This window comes from Electrophorus electricus, chromosome 11 (genome assembly GCF_041902795.1).
Source record: "Electrophorus electricus isolate QZ-2024a chromosome 11, ASM4190279v1, whole genome shotgun sequence".
In the NCBI taxonomy this organism is placed as follows: Eukaryota; Metazoa; Chordata; class Actinopteri; order Gymnotiformes; family Gymnotidae; genus Electrophorus; species Electrophorus electricus.
This window is the reverse complement of record NC_137507.1, coordinates 12648723-12667745: the sequence shown is the minus strand read 5'-3', so window position 1 is coordinate 12667745 and position 19023 is coordinate 12648723. Positions and strand designations below refer to the sequence as shown.

Below are 19023 nucleotides of genomic sequence, written 5' to 3'. Positions count from 1 at the left end.
AGATACAGTCGGGATTCATTCAGTGCTTGCTGTTTGCAGAGCGATCATCACTCAAGGACTTAGTCCCATCTGGCACTTCAAATACTATGCCTATGCCATTACTCTCAGGCTTTCTACACTGCAAGCATTGCAGACTTATGCATTAGATTTTGGACACAAAGCCTACTTCTTGTTCTAATCGACACATTTATTAAACATCAGTTTACATCCTATGCTGCACTGGACTAAATGGCTGGACTTTGGGTATGTTTTATTATCAGCACAAAGCGAAAGGAAAGGAAGATGTCTATTGTTCAAATGCATAAACTAATAGATCTAAAGGATGTTTAGTTTCATCATCTTCACAGAGCCACGCGGGCAACACTAGATGTCAGTGTTCTCGCTAATGTGGATTGTAAGCATTTGCTTGTTTGGATGAGCTTTTTGGGGTTGGGTTGTTGGAAATCTAGTGGTAAAAATGGTTAAAGGTGGAACTTTAGGATTATGAGCTGCTGCTGGACTTCCTTGTCTACAAGGGACTGTGTTTGAGGGGTTGCAGCTATTACTGTGATCAGAGGGCATCACTTTGATCTTGACCCATACTAGTACAGACTAATAAGCATTTGCTGGGATGTTTTCTCATACTCCCATTTTTATATTTTTTTATATTTTTATTTGTGATGTAAAATGTGTACTATCAACTCTTGGGAAGCAGCTATGTCCTAAATTTCCTAAATTTCCAGGGGAAATTCCTATTTTTCTCTTATCCCTTTCATTTTGGCCTGCTGCCACTTGAACGGCAAATTTACCACCGTCGTCAACTCTTCTTAATGCTACAGCTGTACTTAAACGATAGTAGGAAATTAAACAACGTGTGATCTTGAAGGAAAACCAACGCCATTGGTCGGTCGTGACAGGAGCAAGAGTCAGGTTTGCTGAACTCTGAGATCCCAGCGCAACACCAGCAACGTCATAGTCATACTGACGAGTTTCTACGTTTTCATCCGGTAGCCAATAGCAGTCGACGCAAACCCGGAAGTTCTAAGACTGAAAAAAAAGACCGCCTGTATTAAATTTGAAAAGGATATACGCTGCCAGGTTAGTCTGTTTCACTAATATTACATTATGTTCCACACGATTATGAAAGGACTACATTAATTAATTTGCTTGAAATTTGATCCGTCTTTTAGGGTAAAAGAAATGCCATTGTCGAATAAGGTCAGTACTTATTCTTAGCCTACCTCATGGTGAACGAAAGCTAACGAGCAAGCGACGACGGCAGCGTAATTAAATGTGTGAACAAGTTTATCTAATTCATGCTAATTACGTGGGGGGGGGGTTACTTTCAGTTTCGCTGTTAGCGTACAGTGTCTGACTAGATGCATAGTTCTGATCTGAATAATGCGTATTTAAAACCTGCAGAACAAAACGTGTCCAACAGAGGATCGCAAATTCGCTCATCTTCAGTAAATCGCTGATACTATGCAGTGACTACATTATGCAGCAGCTATTGTTCCACAGTTCTTCGATAACATGTAGACTGCATTATATACAACACTAAACAATATTTTTTCTTTGACCTTAAATCTCGTTAGATGCCTTAATTTAATTAAGCGCAAGGAAAACCTAACTAACAAACAATCCAGATTACTTAAATGATAGCGTAGTTCAGATAGGGTAGTCTCGGGAGTACAAGAAACTTTTGTGTTTCCGAGGTTTCTGAAAATGCCTGTTCAGCAATCTAAAATAAACGCAGGTTGGAATGCTGTATTGCAGAACTTAACTCTGGAGTAATTGTGTTAAATTTGGTTCTCAAACTAAATTGGCTTTTTTTTTTTTTACATAGCCTTTAAGTCTTTTAATTTCATACGTTTTTAGTTTTTATTATATGACTATTTTAAGCAGTTTTAGAAATCGAGAAAAATCAAATAAGGAAACCCAAAAGGTTAGAGCCTTTAGTTGCAGTACAAACTGCTGTAATGCATTTGCAGTAACTGCTTGACATACCTCATCTGCTGCGCCCCACATAGTCCATGCGTTGCATCTCTAACCCCAAGGCTGTCTTTACAGCTGCAGTCTTTTGGACCTACCCTTTGTGAGCCCTACACAGTGCAAGCAACACTTTAGCATTTGCTGTGGGTCCCGGCATAGTTTATTTCATGTTGCCAGGTCATGTTCACATGCACTTCAGTTGTTTGAAAACTTTTGTCTCAAGAAAAGTAGAAAAGTCAGATGGTAATGAAATACTTTCTTAAGTCCTAATTTGAGCATCAGAAAGTAATTTGTAACTTGAATAGGATGAGTTTACCCCTCTCTGCACTTTGATTACTGCCGATTTGCGTACTGTTCACTCCTGATCCCAGACATCTTCAGCTAGCTTCTAATTGGCTTCACTGGGCCAAAAATCCTGCTATATCTCTCAAAATTGGGAGATTATGTGTGCAAGGGGAATGATGCAATTTACAGTAAGTTGCTCGTAAAACATTATCTTGGCTTAACCCAACGTACTTATAGCCAAGGCTACATGGTGTACTTATCACTTCGGGCTTATAGCTCAGTTATTTGTGCTGTTTCGCTGCAGGCCGTCCGAAATGGACAGTGGGGTGACTGACATTGCTTGCACTAGTAGTGCCCACCAGCAGTGGATAAGTAACAGATTATTAAGGCATGCCGTTAATCCACTTTCTTGCCACCAGTCAGGGTGCCGATGCAAGCCCTTAATGGGCATGTTTGCTGGCAGCCATCTTGTGCGGCTCTTAAGACGAGAGTGAGCTCCCCCCACCCGCCTTTGGTGGCACTGATCGAGGTGGCTTGTTTACAGTGTGTTAGAGAGCAGCTGACGCTGGCCTCCCTGGGGACAGCACAGGGGTTAATTGCTGTTAAAGTGGTGGCCTCGTCCCTCTCCCTGGCCCTGATGCTCCATTAGAGCTGACACTAATGAGACAGTGCAGGGAGGACACCCCAGAGCTGGGGGACCATACTGCAGGCAGGGGAGAAGGAAGGAGGGAGGGAGGGAGGGAGGGAGACTGATGGAAGAACTGTGCTTAGGAGAGAGAGAGAGAGCCCACACTGGGTCATAGATCAAGCATGTGCTGGAGTGTTAGAGAAAGTGTGTGGTGAATGTGTGTAGTTGGCTTGCCTTAATTGGAGACTCAGGCTCAGCTTATGGCCTACACAAGGCATGTTTGTTATCATGGATTCAGCGAGGGCAGTTTGGCTGGTTATGATGTAATCAGATATGCTGTTCCTATAGGTAAGATTGTGTGTACAAAAATTGTTGTTTCTGTCATCATCTTCCATCATGATAATCAACACAATGTATATGAAAGAAAATGTGTTGGAAGTTATAAAATATTGATCATTTATATGGTTCAGATGATGTTTGAGACACTACCAGCAAGCACCTCCAAATGAAAAAGCAGGATATGAAACACCATGTCCTGGGTCCTTCTTGGTGTCTAGCTTGTATTTATACTCTCATGTGACCTTAGCTGTGATGCAAGCCTCCGATGCAGTTAATTAATTATTTGAACATAGGTCACCGCCTTGATCTGGAAACAGTGCCCTCACCTGGCCAGTTATGAGTTGTGCCCTGAGCCCGTCTGCTGCAGCGGGCGTGCGCAGCGTGCAGCAGCAGCGTGAGCGCTGGGAGAGGAAGAGGAGGCGTGTTGGCCGTGAGCTGGTCCAGAGCGAACAGCGCTACTGCGAGCAGCTAGACCTGGTTGCCACGGTGAGTCCTGGTTCGGCCTTCTACGCTCGCTCTTTACATTATGCAAGTGAACATGACCACGCGCTGAGCAGAGTGCAAAAGTGTTCGAGATACAAAAGCCTTTGAGGTGCAAATTGAATGGTGGCTGCTCAACTTTCCAATTAGGCTGCCTTGGAGTCTCTCCGACATCAAGGAGTCATGCTAAAGTTTTCATTTATTACTCTGGAGCTCTGTCCGATGCCACGGCGCATGGATTGACTCTGTGCTTTGCTACTTTCCAGAGGTCTCGAACGATTCAGTTCAGTTCTGTGCGTTTCATTACCGAATGGCCTGTGGGTGCTGCTGACCCTTCGAGGCACGCCATCTAACCCTGTGTGCTGCCTCCCTCCAGCTGTGCCACACACACATACACAGAGCTGCATCATGCCTTGTTATTTAAGTGGCTGGTTGTTAAAACCCACACAGTTTTTTCAAATGCAAATATGTGTATTTTACTGCGTGTTTTCTTTCACCCTTAGGTTGAGTTGAATTAGCTGTGTTCCTAACCTTTTAGAAGTAACTGAGAGGACACCGATGTAAAATGTTTTCCTCTGTGTCTCAGGTGTTTGCAGTGTGTAAGGTGCCACTTAGTAAGAGTTATGAGGAAATGACGGTGAAGGATTTAATTTTCCTCCTCTTCCTATTTCCTGTCTGTCCTGCAGTACTTTGTGGAGATTCTGAAGGCCAAAGGAACCCTGAGGCAGGACATTAGAGAGAGCATCTTCAGTTCAATTAAATCAATTCATTTAGTAAACCAGTAAGTATAATCCTCATAATTAACTGGACATCACTGCTCTGGGGAGGGGTGGCTGGATGGAGGTGAATGCGGGTGGATGTCTGTGGTGCCAGCTAAACAGAACAGGTTATTAATTGGGGGCTGTCTTGAGAATGAAAGAAAAGAACCTTGGTGGTTGCCTGATGAGCTTTAACCTGGTACTCCTGTGATTCTCTAGCCTGGGATCTGGAATCAAGGAGCCCTGCGTTTAGGCTTTCAGCTGACTTTCTCTTAAGAGCACCAACCTGTACTACACCTTCTCATCTGCCTTATAACCACTACCACTTCACACATTGATTAGAGCAAGTTTTTATAAATGCTGATGTTTTGAATAGAGCTGCATGCATTTTTAATTATTTTCCAACCATTTTATGCCTTCTGTAGGAGGTTAGTAGGCTGCAGAAAGCAACTTGTTCAATGCAAGGCATGCTGTTTTTAATGGGGTGGGAACCCTCAGTACTAATTCATGAAGCCCAGTTGTGACTCTTCTGCAGGTCTTCTGCATTTGCTGCTTGCAGAAGCAGTCAGGATAGCGAGAAATGAGAGGGCAAAGATGAAATAGCACAACCGGTTGGGGGTTCCAAGTCCAGCCTTGGCATTGATCTTCCAGCTTGGGTAGAACAAACTAACAGCAAATTAACTCAACAAGTGTCAAGAAGCCGCCTCCTGTTAGTGCTGGTTTCTTTTCCCTGAGTGCACTGCACAGGTTGAACATGGTGCTCTCATGAAGTATTGTGCTTTTTTTGATCTAGTGAAGGTTTAGCGCAAGTGAAGGCAACATGCAAGCCAAATCCCTCTCGTAATGTCCGATAGTCAGGGAGCAAACAAGCCTTCAGGTATTTTTATTTATTTATTTATTTATTTGGTTTTAAAACCTTCAGGGCTGCACCGGCGAGATTACCCCTGCTCGATGCCTGACTGGCATTTGATATATTTAACAACATGATCAATGTCGGCACTTCCACGTTCAATTTTTGGACAGGCGTTGTTTAGTGGCAGTAAGCCTCTAGTGGGGTTTCGTCAGCGACCTGCCCGAGCTCGTGTGATTGGGCAGCATGGGGCCACATGCTGACTCTGTGTGCATGCAGCCTTAGGAACAACGGGGAGAGCAGTGACAGCGGCAGGAGGCTAGGGCTTCAATCCGAGCTTGTTGATTGAGAATTATATTTACAGTCTGAATAATGAATCACTGGGGGGGTCCCTGAGGCTGCCGTCACTGGCAGGCTTGATGGGCCTGCTCCGTCTGCAGGCGTTGAATGAAGATGGAAGGCTGAATTTCAGAGCCTGATGTATTGGATAAATTGGTACTCAGTTACCATATATCATCATTAGAATCGGTTATTGAATTGCCGGGTGAGCCGTAATGGCAGCCTCTCAATTTAGATCCCCAAACAGACAGTAGTGGTTGACTGATTAAAATGAATAGAGTGCTCTGATACTCCTAAACATGTGCATATGCTTTGCATGTGATGTCTTTGGGAAATTGGAGAACCTTTCCTTGGATTACACTAAAAAGAATGTGTGTTGTTTTTTTTGTTTTTTTTAAAGGTGTACTACACACACAGTAGTATTGTTCACTTTGAATGATGTTGCTGTTTTTCAACCCATTGCATTCAGTAAAACGCCAGTTAGTCAAGAATCACAGATTGCCTGTGTCAGCTAATCAGAGCCCTGGTGCTATTTGGCTAGGGAAATTAAGTGTGCTAGAGTTTGATCAAACTAAATGGTGGAACAGATGGTCTTCAGGGACTGGATTTAGTCAGTTTGAGTCAAAGTATTGAGTCTCCTTTAAAGTTATGTCTTGTTGTTAGTGGGAATAATGTCTGCATGTCATTCTAAATGTTGGTCTCCCAAGTGAAAAGAGACAAGCAATAGAAAAATACGCTGTCAGGTATGTTGATGCTAAAAGTGATGCTGGCTAAAGAATGGAATTGAAGTGCTATTTCCAGATTTTTGTTTTAATTTGTTTGAACAGCTTTGATGCTCCTGCACTAGAAAAGATTTAAGTTCCAGGTTCATTAAACATTAAACCAGAAACCAAGCCACACTTGTCATTGTTGTAGCTGTTTATGAAGGAATCAGGCTGTAGTATCAGCTTTCCAATTATCCCAACCTTTGCTATAACAAACCTATTTGATAATACTGTTGCATCGTTTAGTAAGTAGCACAAAACAGATCAAAAACACATCCAAATAATAAATATTCACAGCAAGTGCATTGCACCTTTTTATGGCAGTAGATGTGGTGTGGAAATAGATCAAATAACATCCCATATAAAGGAAGTCAGTCATTGTCACCACTGGTGCTGAGGTGAGTGCTTCCTGTGCAGAGTGAACACACTGGGCTTCTAAAATGTGCTGCTTTCTCCTCTGGTTTTCTCTTCGTGTACATTTGCGCTGTGCTAACCACCCAGTGACATTAATTGGTATTCCTCTGTTCCAGCTCTCCACAAATGAAGCCACATAGGCCCCCATTGTTTAGCAGAGCCTGCGCTCACTCCAGATGTCACTACTGCTAAGAATTAATGTGGATTAAAGTGACGCAGTAGGAATGCTAATGTTATCTTTGTCATCTTCATGATGGCCAGAGAATTTAATTGCTCTAAAAAAAGTATAAAAAATGTAATTCATAATTTCATATTTACTATAACAGCCTCTGGCTGTGTGAGGAAATGCAGTGTTTTCCCGCCCTTTGCCCTCGTTAGAACTCTCCCGGCTGCTTCAGCATCTCCTGATTACGAACAGAGGCTACCTTGGTTTGCAACTTCATTAAAATCTATTTAAATCAACTTCAACCGCAAAGTGCTCCTTCTTCCAGCATGTAAGAAAGTCTCAGGGAACATCATTAGAGTTTGTGTGTGTGCATGTGTTGTGTGTGCTACCTTTCTCCAAGTCTGAATAATAAGCTTCCTCACAAGTGTCAGCAACCTCACACTGGCCAGGATGCTGTAAAGCGCCCCAGCTCAGACGTGCATGCCTGCATTCCACCCCAGCACTTTCCATTCCAGGTGTTTGTAAGGAGCACACTCGCCTGGAAAATGATGACATCACCATCCTGGGCTGCTGCAGCATCACTGGATCCACCCCCAAACAGACCCCCCCCCCCCCCCCACGGGGAGAGGCCCTTGCCAGGCGCTGCACAGCGCGCATGGCAAATGCTTCCACTGGTGGGCACCCCTGCCGCTTAATCTGTCCTTCATTTTCATAGAGAAGGGGCTTGATTTGTGCAGTAAAGGCACCGTTCCCAAAGCAGTGGAGGTGTGGCTGCAGATCAGGAAAAGGCGACCGTGACTAAACCATACTTGCCAGCAGCGTGTATATGTTCGTGTGTTTAAATGTGATGAATATTTTTCACTTGTGGGCCGCATACATTTTCAAAGCTAATTAGAGACCATATAATGAGCAAGATGAACCATTCTGTCCCTTCTGCCTGTGTGATGTTTTACCTGTTGAATGAAATGCATCTAATATTGCAGTGTTTGGTGCTCTGAGCAGGACACTGCTGGCTCATCTCGAGGAGGGGAACGTCGGGCTTGGTTTTGAACAGTTCTGCCCACACCTTCACTTCTACATTACATACGTCGACAACTTCCAGACTGCAAAGAAGGTTCTTATGGTAAGTTGTAGGTAGTGTTGTGGGGCATCGTTGTTACTGCATTGTCAAGTGGTTGAAACTGTCACATCACTATGTTGATGCTTGTGGAACGACCTTGTGCTGGCTTCCATAAACCTAGCTTGGTGGCTCTTGCGTACAGCTTCAGAACTAATTCTGTACATCACAGTCCACTCCATGAGCTGGCATGGGTTAGAAATCCAGATAGAGGTCATCTTCTCATATGCAAGTCAGTGGTCATGCCTGTCAATATGAATTCATGAATATGTATTCATTATAGATCTATGGTAATGTGTGGAATTGACAGTATATCATGCTCCAGATCTAATTAGTCCAAACCTATTAAGCTGTTGTGTTGTTTCTCATCTATGAGAGGACACCCCCTCCCTTTTTATTACACAATATACTTGTATTCAACGATGAGGGTGATGAAAAGAACAGTCATGGCAGGGTTACTAACTCAAAGATGATTGACATTTGGAGCAGTCAAAAAAATGGTCACCTACCTGATTATGGCTAGTGGATGACACCATGAGCAAACACATCCCTCTCAGGCAAAGCCCAGTGGTACCATTAAGTCCAACCCTCCCATCTCATTAGGCCTGACTTAAGTGGGCAGCCTCCATCAGTCCCCCCCCCCCCCCCCCCCACTAAAAAAAAGGGCAGCAGGGAATCTCTCTCTGCGCTAATTAGCCCCTCCTTCAGAAAGGCACCTGAACCCCCCCCCCCCCCCCCATGCATGGATGACTGATTCCTTGTTAGACCAAATCACATAGTGGTTAAAGAATTATCTCTGCACTACGCACAGGATGCACTAGTCCCAGCATGAACATCCAGCATGAATGCGCTAGCCCCGTACTAAACAGGCTGAAATCAAATTAATCACAGTCTCTGGCTGGGTGGGTGGGTTAGACTGAATACATGTTTGAAAGAAGTACAGAAGGCTTGCTTCTCCTCACCCGTCAGGAGCTGGACAGCGTGCCGTGCTGTAGCACCAGGGTGTAGCTAACACCTTCTCTTATTTATCTATGCGAAGCCTGCAGCTTCCCAGATATTAATGTCTTAATTAAGAGGAGGGATATGTCTGCGGCAAATTGACTGATTCCCATTGATCGGGGACTGAGCTGTGTAAGTTAGCATCGATCCCTTCGCCAGACCTACATGGCATTAATTGCAGGGACGCACAGCAGCGTATTTGAGCTTGATGTGAGCCTCGGACACGGGCGATCTGTCCCTCTGGATCGCTGCCGTGACACTACTCGCATGGCACCAGAATAATGGCTCTCTTGCAGAGAGAAAGAGGTTATTTGTATTTAAAGCCGAGGCATATTAGCTTTTTGCTTATCGTCTTAGTCATATGAACGTACTTAGTTATTATTTTTGTTTACTTAGAAGCCTTAGCAAACGCTTTGTAACAACTATCCAGCTAGATTAAAATGTCATCCTTCCATTCTTGCCTTTATAATGGTATATTTATTCTATGTGTTAATAGGGTACAAAAGCCCCTTTTAGGCCAGTGACGAATGCTAACAGCCGCCTGGGCCTCCCTGGCGCGCTGCATGAAGTGTGCGCACAAATGAGTGCGAATGATTGAATTGCAGGGACGGTGTTGGATTCGTAAGTTGTGAAACCTGACACACACGGTTCCCTCTGTACTGAAACGTACGAATCAGCTGGTGCGATCGCAATTATCACTCTTGATCGCGCCACAGTGTAAGCATGGCGGGAAACTCGCGCTCACCCCCTCCTTCAGCCAAAAATGAAGGATTCATCTCGTTGCGCGGCCGGAGCCCGTGATTTAGCATCTGTCAGGCCTCTCGGAGGGAGATCCCAGCTGGCTCGGCCGTAAAGCTCACCGAGCAGGTGTGTGTGGCCAGTTCGGCGCCCTTTACAGCATGTGGAGTGTGGGCTGTTCGCGGACGAGACCTCGTTCAGCGCGCTGTAGCTTATACGTTTTAGTGGAGAGTATAAACCAAGACAGTCCGGGCCTAAATCAAGCTCTGAGAAGCACAGATGGAGGTTCAAGTCGAGAGCGTGATGACACCTCGCATGCTGCCACAGATGTGTTCCCATGTTTAGAGATGCGTGTAGATGCACATTTCATGGGCTAAGCAGGCTTGCCTCGATTCTGCTGCCAGCACAACTTGCTCGATGATGCTTTGACGTACGACTTTTACTGAAGGAGATTTAATGGGTTTTAATGGAATTCATAACTTGTCGACTATAATTTTCACTCTTGTTCTTACTATTTAAGGACAGCATTATTGATCCTCTTTTGACATGGGATAAGATTAATCTTCATAGAGCCATGTTGTTTTGAAGCCTGGTAATAATTAAAAAAGCAGCAAACCACCCCCTTAAAAAACAAAACAAACAACAACAAAAAAACTATTTCTCTCAGATGCAGCTTAAGAAAAACAAAGCATTCAGAAGATTTAAGAAGCTCCAGGAGTCCAGACCTGAGTTCCACAAGCAGCAGCTTGAAGACCTGCTGCCTCTTCCATTACAGCGCATTCAGCAGTAAGTTTGACTGTCCACACACACACACGCACACAGACAGAAACAGGGCAACAGTCTGACTTCAAAGGTTAGCAATATCACCCAAACACACACATGCACTCCTAGTGAGAAATGCTTTGGATCTGTGGAACATATTTCACGAGCTTGTCAAGCATTGACTAGTATTGGCTGTGAAAACTTTGACTTATCAGTTGTCAGAGTAACTCAGGCATTGAATTCCATATTACGTGCAAATGAAATAGATTGTTCGCCAGTGCAGTTTTAGCGCATTTCAACCATCTGCTTTTGCAGAGAGATTGCAGCCGTTCGACAGCTCCTGCAAGATGGCACCGCTGATATGCAGTCATTTCCTGAAGCGAGCGTAATGCATTTTGGCTATGCATCAGTGTCTTCTGACACTGGCCAGTCTGCTGCCTTTGATGTGACAAAAGTCTTCTTGCTTGCTGTCAAATCACTCCGCAACGCTCTCTTTCCCTCGTCCGACTGCATGTGCTTGGATGGAAATTTTGGGAATCGTTAGGACTCGCTTGTAGCGGTGCGTAAAGCTGTCGCCATCAGGTTACGCCTTCCATGCTTGAGTTCTCGCTTCCTGTCCGGCTGCTTTGGAGGAATCGCCCCGGCACCACGTAAGGGGGGTGACTTTTGCTGACAGACATAATTATTGTTTGATGTCATGCTTACGCCAGCCTAGACTGCCCAAGAACTGTCAAAATTCCCTTTGTTAAGAGGACGATTTTGCCGGCTGTGATTTCATGCGGTTGTGGTCTCATCCGTTAATTAGTGTAACCGGGTGCGAAATGGGCTGAAACGCGCTTAAGAAGCGGTGAAAATGATGTGACATTGCTTTATCAGGCTGCCGAAGTCGATCTTAATTAGACTTTTCGTGTCACTCATACTTTGTAAATGTAGTTCCGAACATAAAAGAAGACGACGTGATGTCAGTGTTGCAGTGGAGATAATTATGTGTTTAAATGTCTTCGATTTGTGGAACAGCATGTCTTTTCTCTTATGAAGGGCGCTATATGGTCGCTTTTTCTGTCTTCGCACTTCCATATGCTGTAGTAAATGCAGCAAAATCACTGACCTCAGAACTCAGAAGTATGACATACCCAGTATGATTTTTGTTTCTTTCTACAGCAAACTACATCTGGAATAGGCTGTATTCTCCTGTAGGGCCCATATAATTATCCCAGTTCCTCACTACTTGCTTTTCCTCATGCACGGATAGCCTCTAATTTCCTTTGGAATTGCAGCACCCCGGCCCGTCAATCTGCATGCTTCAAAGGCGCTCCTTGATTCATCTGCCTCCTTTCCAACCTCGATGCGAGTGGTGATTGTACAATTACGTGGGGGGACACCTAATTGTGTGATGATCTTAAGGGCCGCAGCAGAAGCGCTCGCGGAGAGGGCAGATAATCGGAAGCCTCTCCCAGCAGCGGTGGGGAAGGAAAGAGCCGTCACAATAGAATGGCTGCTACTTATGAAGGAGAGCAGTGACATGGGGTTTGGGTGTGTGTGGATAAAATCATTATTCCTATTAAGTGTTGTTCTGTCATTGCTGGTGCAAATGGGAACCCCCCCCCCCCCCCCCGCCGATACCCGCATCGTTCTCTGTACTTTTTAAAAAATGTTTTTATTGCTATGCCTTTCTCTGGGCCCGGACCCCTCCGCTATAGTGACTATGACCCATAACAGAGCCAAAGTCTATTGCCAGAGTGTGATTTTTACACTGAAGCAGATGTGGCCGCATTATGCTTGAAGATGATGGTCTGTTTCCGTGTTGTGGAACTGCAATACTCTGACATAGATGTAGACAGAGATCCATGAAGAAGCTAACCCCCATTTCACCACCAACCCCCCACCAATTTTTTTGTGAGGCTTGTACCTCTGAAATGGGTCAAGGGGTCTCAGCTGCGTCTCTTACACGACGAGACAGTCAGACAGTGTCGTGCTAATGTAGACGAATGGGATTATCTAGACATCAAGTTGTTTTTGGGCAAAGACGGCTGCTGAGGTCACTTCAGTCTGAGCTTCACAGGGAATAAAATACCTGGAGGTCACAAGATTTTTTTTCTAGTCCACCTTCATTTAAAGACCATTTGAAAGAACGCTGATTGAACTTATTTGAGAGCATCTGTTCAGTTTCTCCTTTTAATCATGCACACATTGCTTTTCATTTGCTTTCCCACCACTAATGGGTGATGGTCACTGTTTTATACGAGCTGAGCTGACGGATAATGGCCTGGTATTAGTCCATAGGCGCTACTTGGCGAGGCCTAGGATGACCTTGACCGTCCACTTCTTTTGACATCTGCAAATGGGGGAGTGTGAGGTTCTGCCAGGCTGATTAAACTCAGCATGTTCAGGAGCAGTGCTACAATGGACTGGTCTGGAGTCTGTAGTCTCATTAAAGAGCTTTGTATATCATTCATTCATGCTTGCCACTGCTATTGATCCCCTATATGCTCTGTAACATTACCTTCATCTCCTTGACCTTGATATGTTTGCCTCAGGTAGCCATTTCTTACCATAACGACTGGCTCTTGAAAGAGGATTTATTAAAATTCTTGGAAGCAATCGAACAATCTATTTGGATTATTCCTTACTCTTTTTTTTTTTTCTTTTTTTTTTTTCTTTTTTTTTTTTGGTAATTTTCTTGATAAACTGGGATGTGAGTCATAGGCGTGTGGTTATTCTAGCTCTCCATGTTCCTGTTGTTTTTTATAACATCCTTTGTAAACATTGACAATAGACATTATTGAAAGTTTAAGGGGATATTGTGGATTTGTATTTACCTAAGGCTTAAAATATTACTTTAAAAAAAAATAATTTGAGTGTTGTGTAGAGGTCGCAGAGGCCACGTCCAATGAACTGACAAGGCCAAACTGTCACGCACAATTTTTCCTTTTCAAGTCAGACCGATCGTGTTCTGTTTCGGTTTCCGATGACCATTTAATTGCGGAAGTTCTCTGAGAGCCCCCTCCATCTTTGCCTGCCTGGAAATGTTAGGCTCATACGCAGGAAGTTAATAAAACGGAATAATTGAGCCGCCGCCTGTGCCGTGCTCAATAACCCATGCAGGAGCCTGACAGTTTCTGTTGTCTCTTAATTAGGAATTTTAATCCTTAATTCACGTATTTAAAGAAAAATAATTAGACAGATATTTCCCCTCTCTTCTCCTGCACTGACGTGTGTGTAAGTACAGGATGACCCATGTCTGCTGGGGGCCAAGGCGGCGGGGCGGGCGAGAAGATGAGGGGGAATAAAAACATGAAGCTCTCTTCATCTGCATATTACAAAGGCGTTAGTGTGGTGGGGTGTCTGCGGCGGTAAGTAGGCCAGCCGTGCTTTCCAGCATGGTGAGCCACTTCATTAGAATATCTGTACTGTTATGAATATGGCTCCGATTATGTTATTGTCTCGTTATCTTCTCTTTGCTTTGGTGCTAATGAGCGGGACAGGGTGGCTAAACGAGCAAGTTCCATCTACATTATTTGGCATGTGCTTTAATAATGCTCATTAGGCTGTTCTCTTTTTTGTTACTAGTTCTTTAATTAGATTTCCTCTGCTGCGCCACCACCCCCATTTCCCAGTCCTAATAAGGGCATTCATGGCTGATAATGCCTGTAATGTGTTTGTTACTACAACATGAGACAAGCAGAAAAAGAAGTAAGATCATTTCTCTTGTTTAAGTCCTCTTAATAGACGAAGGCTTAATTGGGTCTTGTTTGGTTTGCCTTTGATTCCTAATGAGTACTACAGCATTCTTCACTCCTCCCTACCCCGTGCCTTCAGAAAGGCTCGCGTGTTCTGTTCAGCTTCATTTCGACTGTTTTTAGGCCTGTGGAAGGATTTGTTCTGCATTTTGTTGTCTTAATAATCTACCGTGAAGGAATCATGCTAGGAAGAACATTGCGCAAGGCTCGGCGCAAGTATAGTGAAGTTTGGGTATGGCGTCGGACAACGTACATCAATTTTTTTCTCGGGCTCCTGCTTGTCAGCACATCCCCTCCATGTCTCCTGCTGTAGCTGGGATGAAGAGTGCAGACAGAGGCATCTTCACACACGCCGTTATAAGCCACCTGGGCATCTGCACATCTGCTCAGGCCACCACATACTGCAAACAGTTGGGGACTGGAGTCTTGACCTCATGGAGAGAGAGAGAGAGAGAGAGAGAGAGAGAGAGAGAGAGAGAGAGAGTGACTGACTGACTCGCAGTGGAAATCAATGTCAGTTGTCAATGCGCTCCAAGGTCAGCGCGCCCCATGAATAGATAGATTAAGAGAGTGACTGCTTAGCAAAACTACTTTTCAAACGGCAACAGAGGTCTTCTCCTTGCGGATGACCTCTTGTGCCCCCTCACCGATGGACATCCAGCTCACTGTCACGGAGCGGTAGCTCCCTTATTGGCTTTTCAGTAGTTCAGAAAAAGACAGTCCTTGCTTAGGCTATAAATTCCTGACACTTACTTGTGTCTATCTCAGGTTACCCTTCAGAGCCGTATTAACCTGGAATCCTGATGCCCCTCTCTCTACCTTCACACACAAGGGTTCTCCCTAGGAAAGTTTTGAAGCAAGTGGCTTTGGAATTGGTATGGGCGAGAACTTCTCACATGAGCAGAACGTGGTAATCTATGTGTGGAACATGCAGATAGGCGATGTCTGTGTAAGCAGCTGCTCTAGTTCAGCTCACTTGGGAGGTGTTTCACAGCTTCTTAACAGATGTCACACGCATCTGTGTTTCCTCTTTTTCATTTTTCTTTCTTTTTTTTAAAAATAATCTGTTTTTCAGATTCTAGGCAAGGGGCTTGGCAATCTAGGCAGAATGCTGCGAAGCTTTTTTAAAAAGCAGGGGAGCAAATCTACAGAGTACGTAATCATGAATTAATACCTCAATAAATGAGCGTGCACAGTGTGGGATTTTCCTCCTCCAGCTTTTAAAGTGGGAAGCTTTGCACTGACATCCCAAGTCACTCTTGTGGATAAATACCCATCATGCACTCCTGACTTGAACAGGCAACTGTAGGCAGGCTGTATCATCTCAACTCCCTGCTCCAAGACAGCGACAGGGAGTGACAAAAGGTGAGTCAGAATTTGAGGGCCTTATGACAGAAGCACTCTCTCATTCTCATCAAAATCTTGATGTCTCAGGCTTGTAAAGCTGCTCTTCAGAAGTGGAATTTAAAAGTGCAGTGTGTTTTTTTTTTTTTTTTTTTTTTTTTTTTTTTTTTGCTTTGTTTTTTTAAGTCCTCCCAGATTGATGGGGTGACATGGCTTCGTGGCGCCTGCCATTGTTGTTTACATCACCCGACATGGCCGGAGGGAGCAGTGGGCCCCGGCCGTACACCCTTCCTCCCCCGCTATCGTCCTCCAGGTGAAAAGGGCCCTGTTCGGCAACTTCACGCAGGCGTTCTTGGAACAGGAGCATTTAAGATCCACATTTTCAGCCCTGGAGGGATTAGCTGCATGACTCACCAAGGAGTGCTGTACAGGGGAAGGAGCAGTAAAGCATTATCTGCTGATGGCAGGTTGATGGAATGCCTGTAACTGGATCATATTTATTTTGTATTAGGTTTTTATAAATTCATGATTGGAATGGACAGTTGAGCATTTATTGTGAAATGTTTTAGCATAGATACTGTTAGCATGTACTTCTGTGAGCCCTGTTCTGAAGAAAGTACATCTCCACTGCTGAATACCCAGTTCAGTATGGTTGAAATTTCTTGAAAATCAAAGTGCGAAAACCTGTGGAGAATCTAACCGTCAGTGCTGACGTTGCCAGAGAGCCAAACTTTTCTAAGTGCCATCTCATTCAAGGGATGTCTTTGATGTCTTCAGATGCTAGACTTCTATTTAAGTGAGCTATAATCTCCAGTATTAAGGCTCAATGTCTTTGTCTCAGCCATTCAAACAGCAAAAGAATACTACTTCTACCCCCAATAAATAAATAAAATTCCTTCCCTCTCAGTTTGCTCTTATCTTGTGGATGGGGGTAATTTCCTTAATGGGGCCCTTGATTTGGCCAGATATTAATATCCTTTTCTTCAGACAGGATGATGATGGTGCAATAATCAATATTTAATTTTTCCTTAATGTGTGGAGCTTGACCCCATCAAATTCATTCACTTGTTTATGTGGTATAGGTGACAGGAAATATGATTTGCCTTGCTGTTGCTCTCTGTCTGTCTGTTTTCTCTCCTGTCCTCACTGGTTTTCTCCCTGTCAACTATAGCTGTATGATGGTGCAAAGTGGGGTTCTGCCTCACTTTGGTCTCTGTATCACTTTGTAGCAGTGAAGCAGCACATCTGAGCCAAACATTCACTAGCATCAGTCGAATAGCTCTTCAATTTATCTTCAAAAACCAAAACATTTGTTTTTGTGACCCAGAGATCTCTTGTTGCGAATAACCCCATGATGAGCAGACGACACCTGTCCAACCTCTTCACCCCTACTTTGCTGCCTCCATCTATCCCTCTTCTGTTGTAAGGATGTATTTTTAGACATGTTGCGATAAGCTGCTGTTTTAAAATTGTTTATATGTGGATTTTTTCCCTCCCTAGGTACAAGCATTTTTTGAGGGACTTGACAGAGAACACTAGTCCAGACAACCCAGAGTTCCAACAGCTTTCAAGTAAGAGCTTCTGCTGTCTCGCAGCTCCACAAACACTCTCTTATCCTGTTAGCTCTTAGTAACAAAATGGCTGATGGCTTCAGCCAACCTAGATTTTTTTTTCATCTCTTTATTTTCAAGCTCTATATCAAGCCACAGAAACACTCATCCAACACTACACTTATTATGCACACTTGTCAAATTTGCCATCCATTCTAGTTTGACAGCTTCAGATGAACCTCAGAAAGATCACTCAGCATTGTTATGATCTCAGGGTGCTTTTCACCAGTAAGCAAGCTCGGCCCTTTAAAGGTGGGGGGAAGAAGGTGCCGAAAGTGGTGCGTGCTGTGGCACAACCACACGAATCTGTGTCTGAAGAAGTTTTTGCACTGGCTATGGAGCAGACTTTCCCTCGTCTTTGTTCGCGTGACAAACGGAGCAGCTTTGGGCTTTCCTTTCATCGCTTATTTGGTATTATTGTCACAGCGCTGCTCCGCTCACCGAGGATGAAAGTACGGCGAAGCTTAACGTGAGTCTAAATTCCCCATGTGGATTTTGACATAATTAATTGGGACCAGATCAGAGGATATCAAGCATGTGAAATATAAATAAATAACATCTCCAACGTCAACAGAAGCCTCGATAATGACAAATTTCTATCGTCAAATAAACAGCAAATCCGACTTAAGCGGTAGTGTACACAAGGAATTATTTATGTGTATCAATTAAAATCCCATTGGTTGCGTGCTGCTTTTGCTTACAGATTAAAACAGCCCCTGATTCTAAGATGAAGGTACATAGCCAAATTTGCCTCTCTGCCAGTTCTTCCCCTTCTCATTAGGACCACTCCTTTTTTTTTTTTTTTTTTATGGGGGCAGGGGGGGCGTTGCGCACCCAGTATGGGTACCTTGTAAAGGGAATTATTTAAAAACAACCCGTAGACAAATCATGCTGTATCTGATTAAAAAACCCAGCCGTGAGAAGTCGCGGTCGGCTCTGTTGTTTTCAAGTTCTCCTTGTTGTGGAGATGCTTCTATCTCGCTCTCCAAACTCTACGCCCCCAGTGTTTCATGTGGAAAGGCCTTGCTTTAATTGTGGTAATTGCTACACTTCATGCTCCTCATTGGTTGTATATGAAAGCATGTGCATCTCGACGCTCATTTCTGAATGATAACCACCATCGCAACTTCCCCCGCGTGACCACTTCGAAACCTTAAATGGTTAATAAATATAAATAAATAAATAAAAATCAAGTAAACACTGAAGGGGCTCCAACAACCAAGTACTGTTTAAACATACTCAGTGGATCATATAGCGGGGGAAACGGATTGGGAGAAAGTGTCCATGGAATGTGAAATGAGATGGTTTTATTAATGGTATTATTAATGCGTCAGACACGGCTCTATTGAAACACAATTATGGAGCAGGTTTTCTTAAGAGCAAGGGGCCGAGGAGACGCTCTGAAGGGCGCAAACACATACCGTCTCTGGTTTCTGGCGTAATTGTTCTGAAGATAAGCAACCCAATTAGGCTACGATTATTTTATTATGGAGAAACTGCCCGAAGCTCCATGTTGCAAGTTGCTGCTGCCTCGGCTACTAGACCAAGGAGTGGAGTTTTAAAATTAGTATCCATCTGTTTCTTGTTGTTTTCAACTGCGTTAATGTCTGTGCCTGAAAATGTGCTCGGTGCGCAGTAATTGGCCAAATCGTTTGATTACAGCTTCCATGTTTCGCAACTGAGAGTTTATTTGGTGCACAGAAAACTTAGCCTTGCTAT

The 19023-nt window shown here is 44.0% G+C and overlaps 1 protein-coding gene across 4 annotated transcripts in view; it reads left to right on the top strand.

The window, feature by feature from the left end:
- The first annotated feature begins 970 nt into the window (after positions 1-970).
- Positions 971-19023, top strand: part of arhgef39 (Rho guanine nucleotide exchange factor (GEF) 39) — a 29053-nt gene continuing 11000 nt past the window's right edge. For 2 of the 4 annotated variants that reach the window (XM_081723905.1, XM_027002222.3), the window contains exons 1-6: positions 1014-1077; positions 3517-3709; positions 4390-4484; positions 7997-8117; positions 10516-10634; positions 17195-17265. In XM_081723905.1, the coding sequence (XP_081580031.1) occupies positions 3560-3709; positions 4390-4484; positions 7997-8117; positions 10516-10634; positions 17195-17265 (556 nt within the window). In that variant the 5' untranslated portion in view covers positions 1014-1077; positions 3517-3559. Of the gene's footprint in view, positions 1078-1169; positions 1198-3516; positions 3710-4389; positions 4485-7977; positions 8118-10515; positions 10635-17194; positions 17266-19023 lie in introns of all 4 variants that reach the window. The other 2 variants (XM_081723904.1, XM_027002224.3) reach the window with 2 other exon arrangements.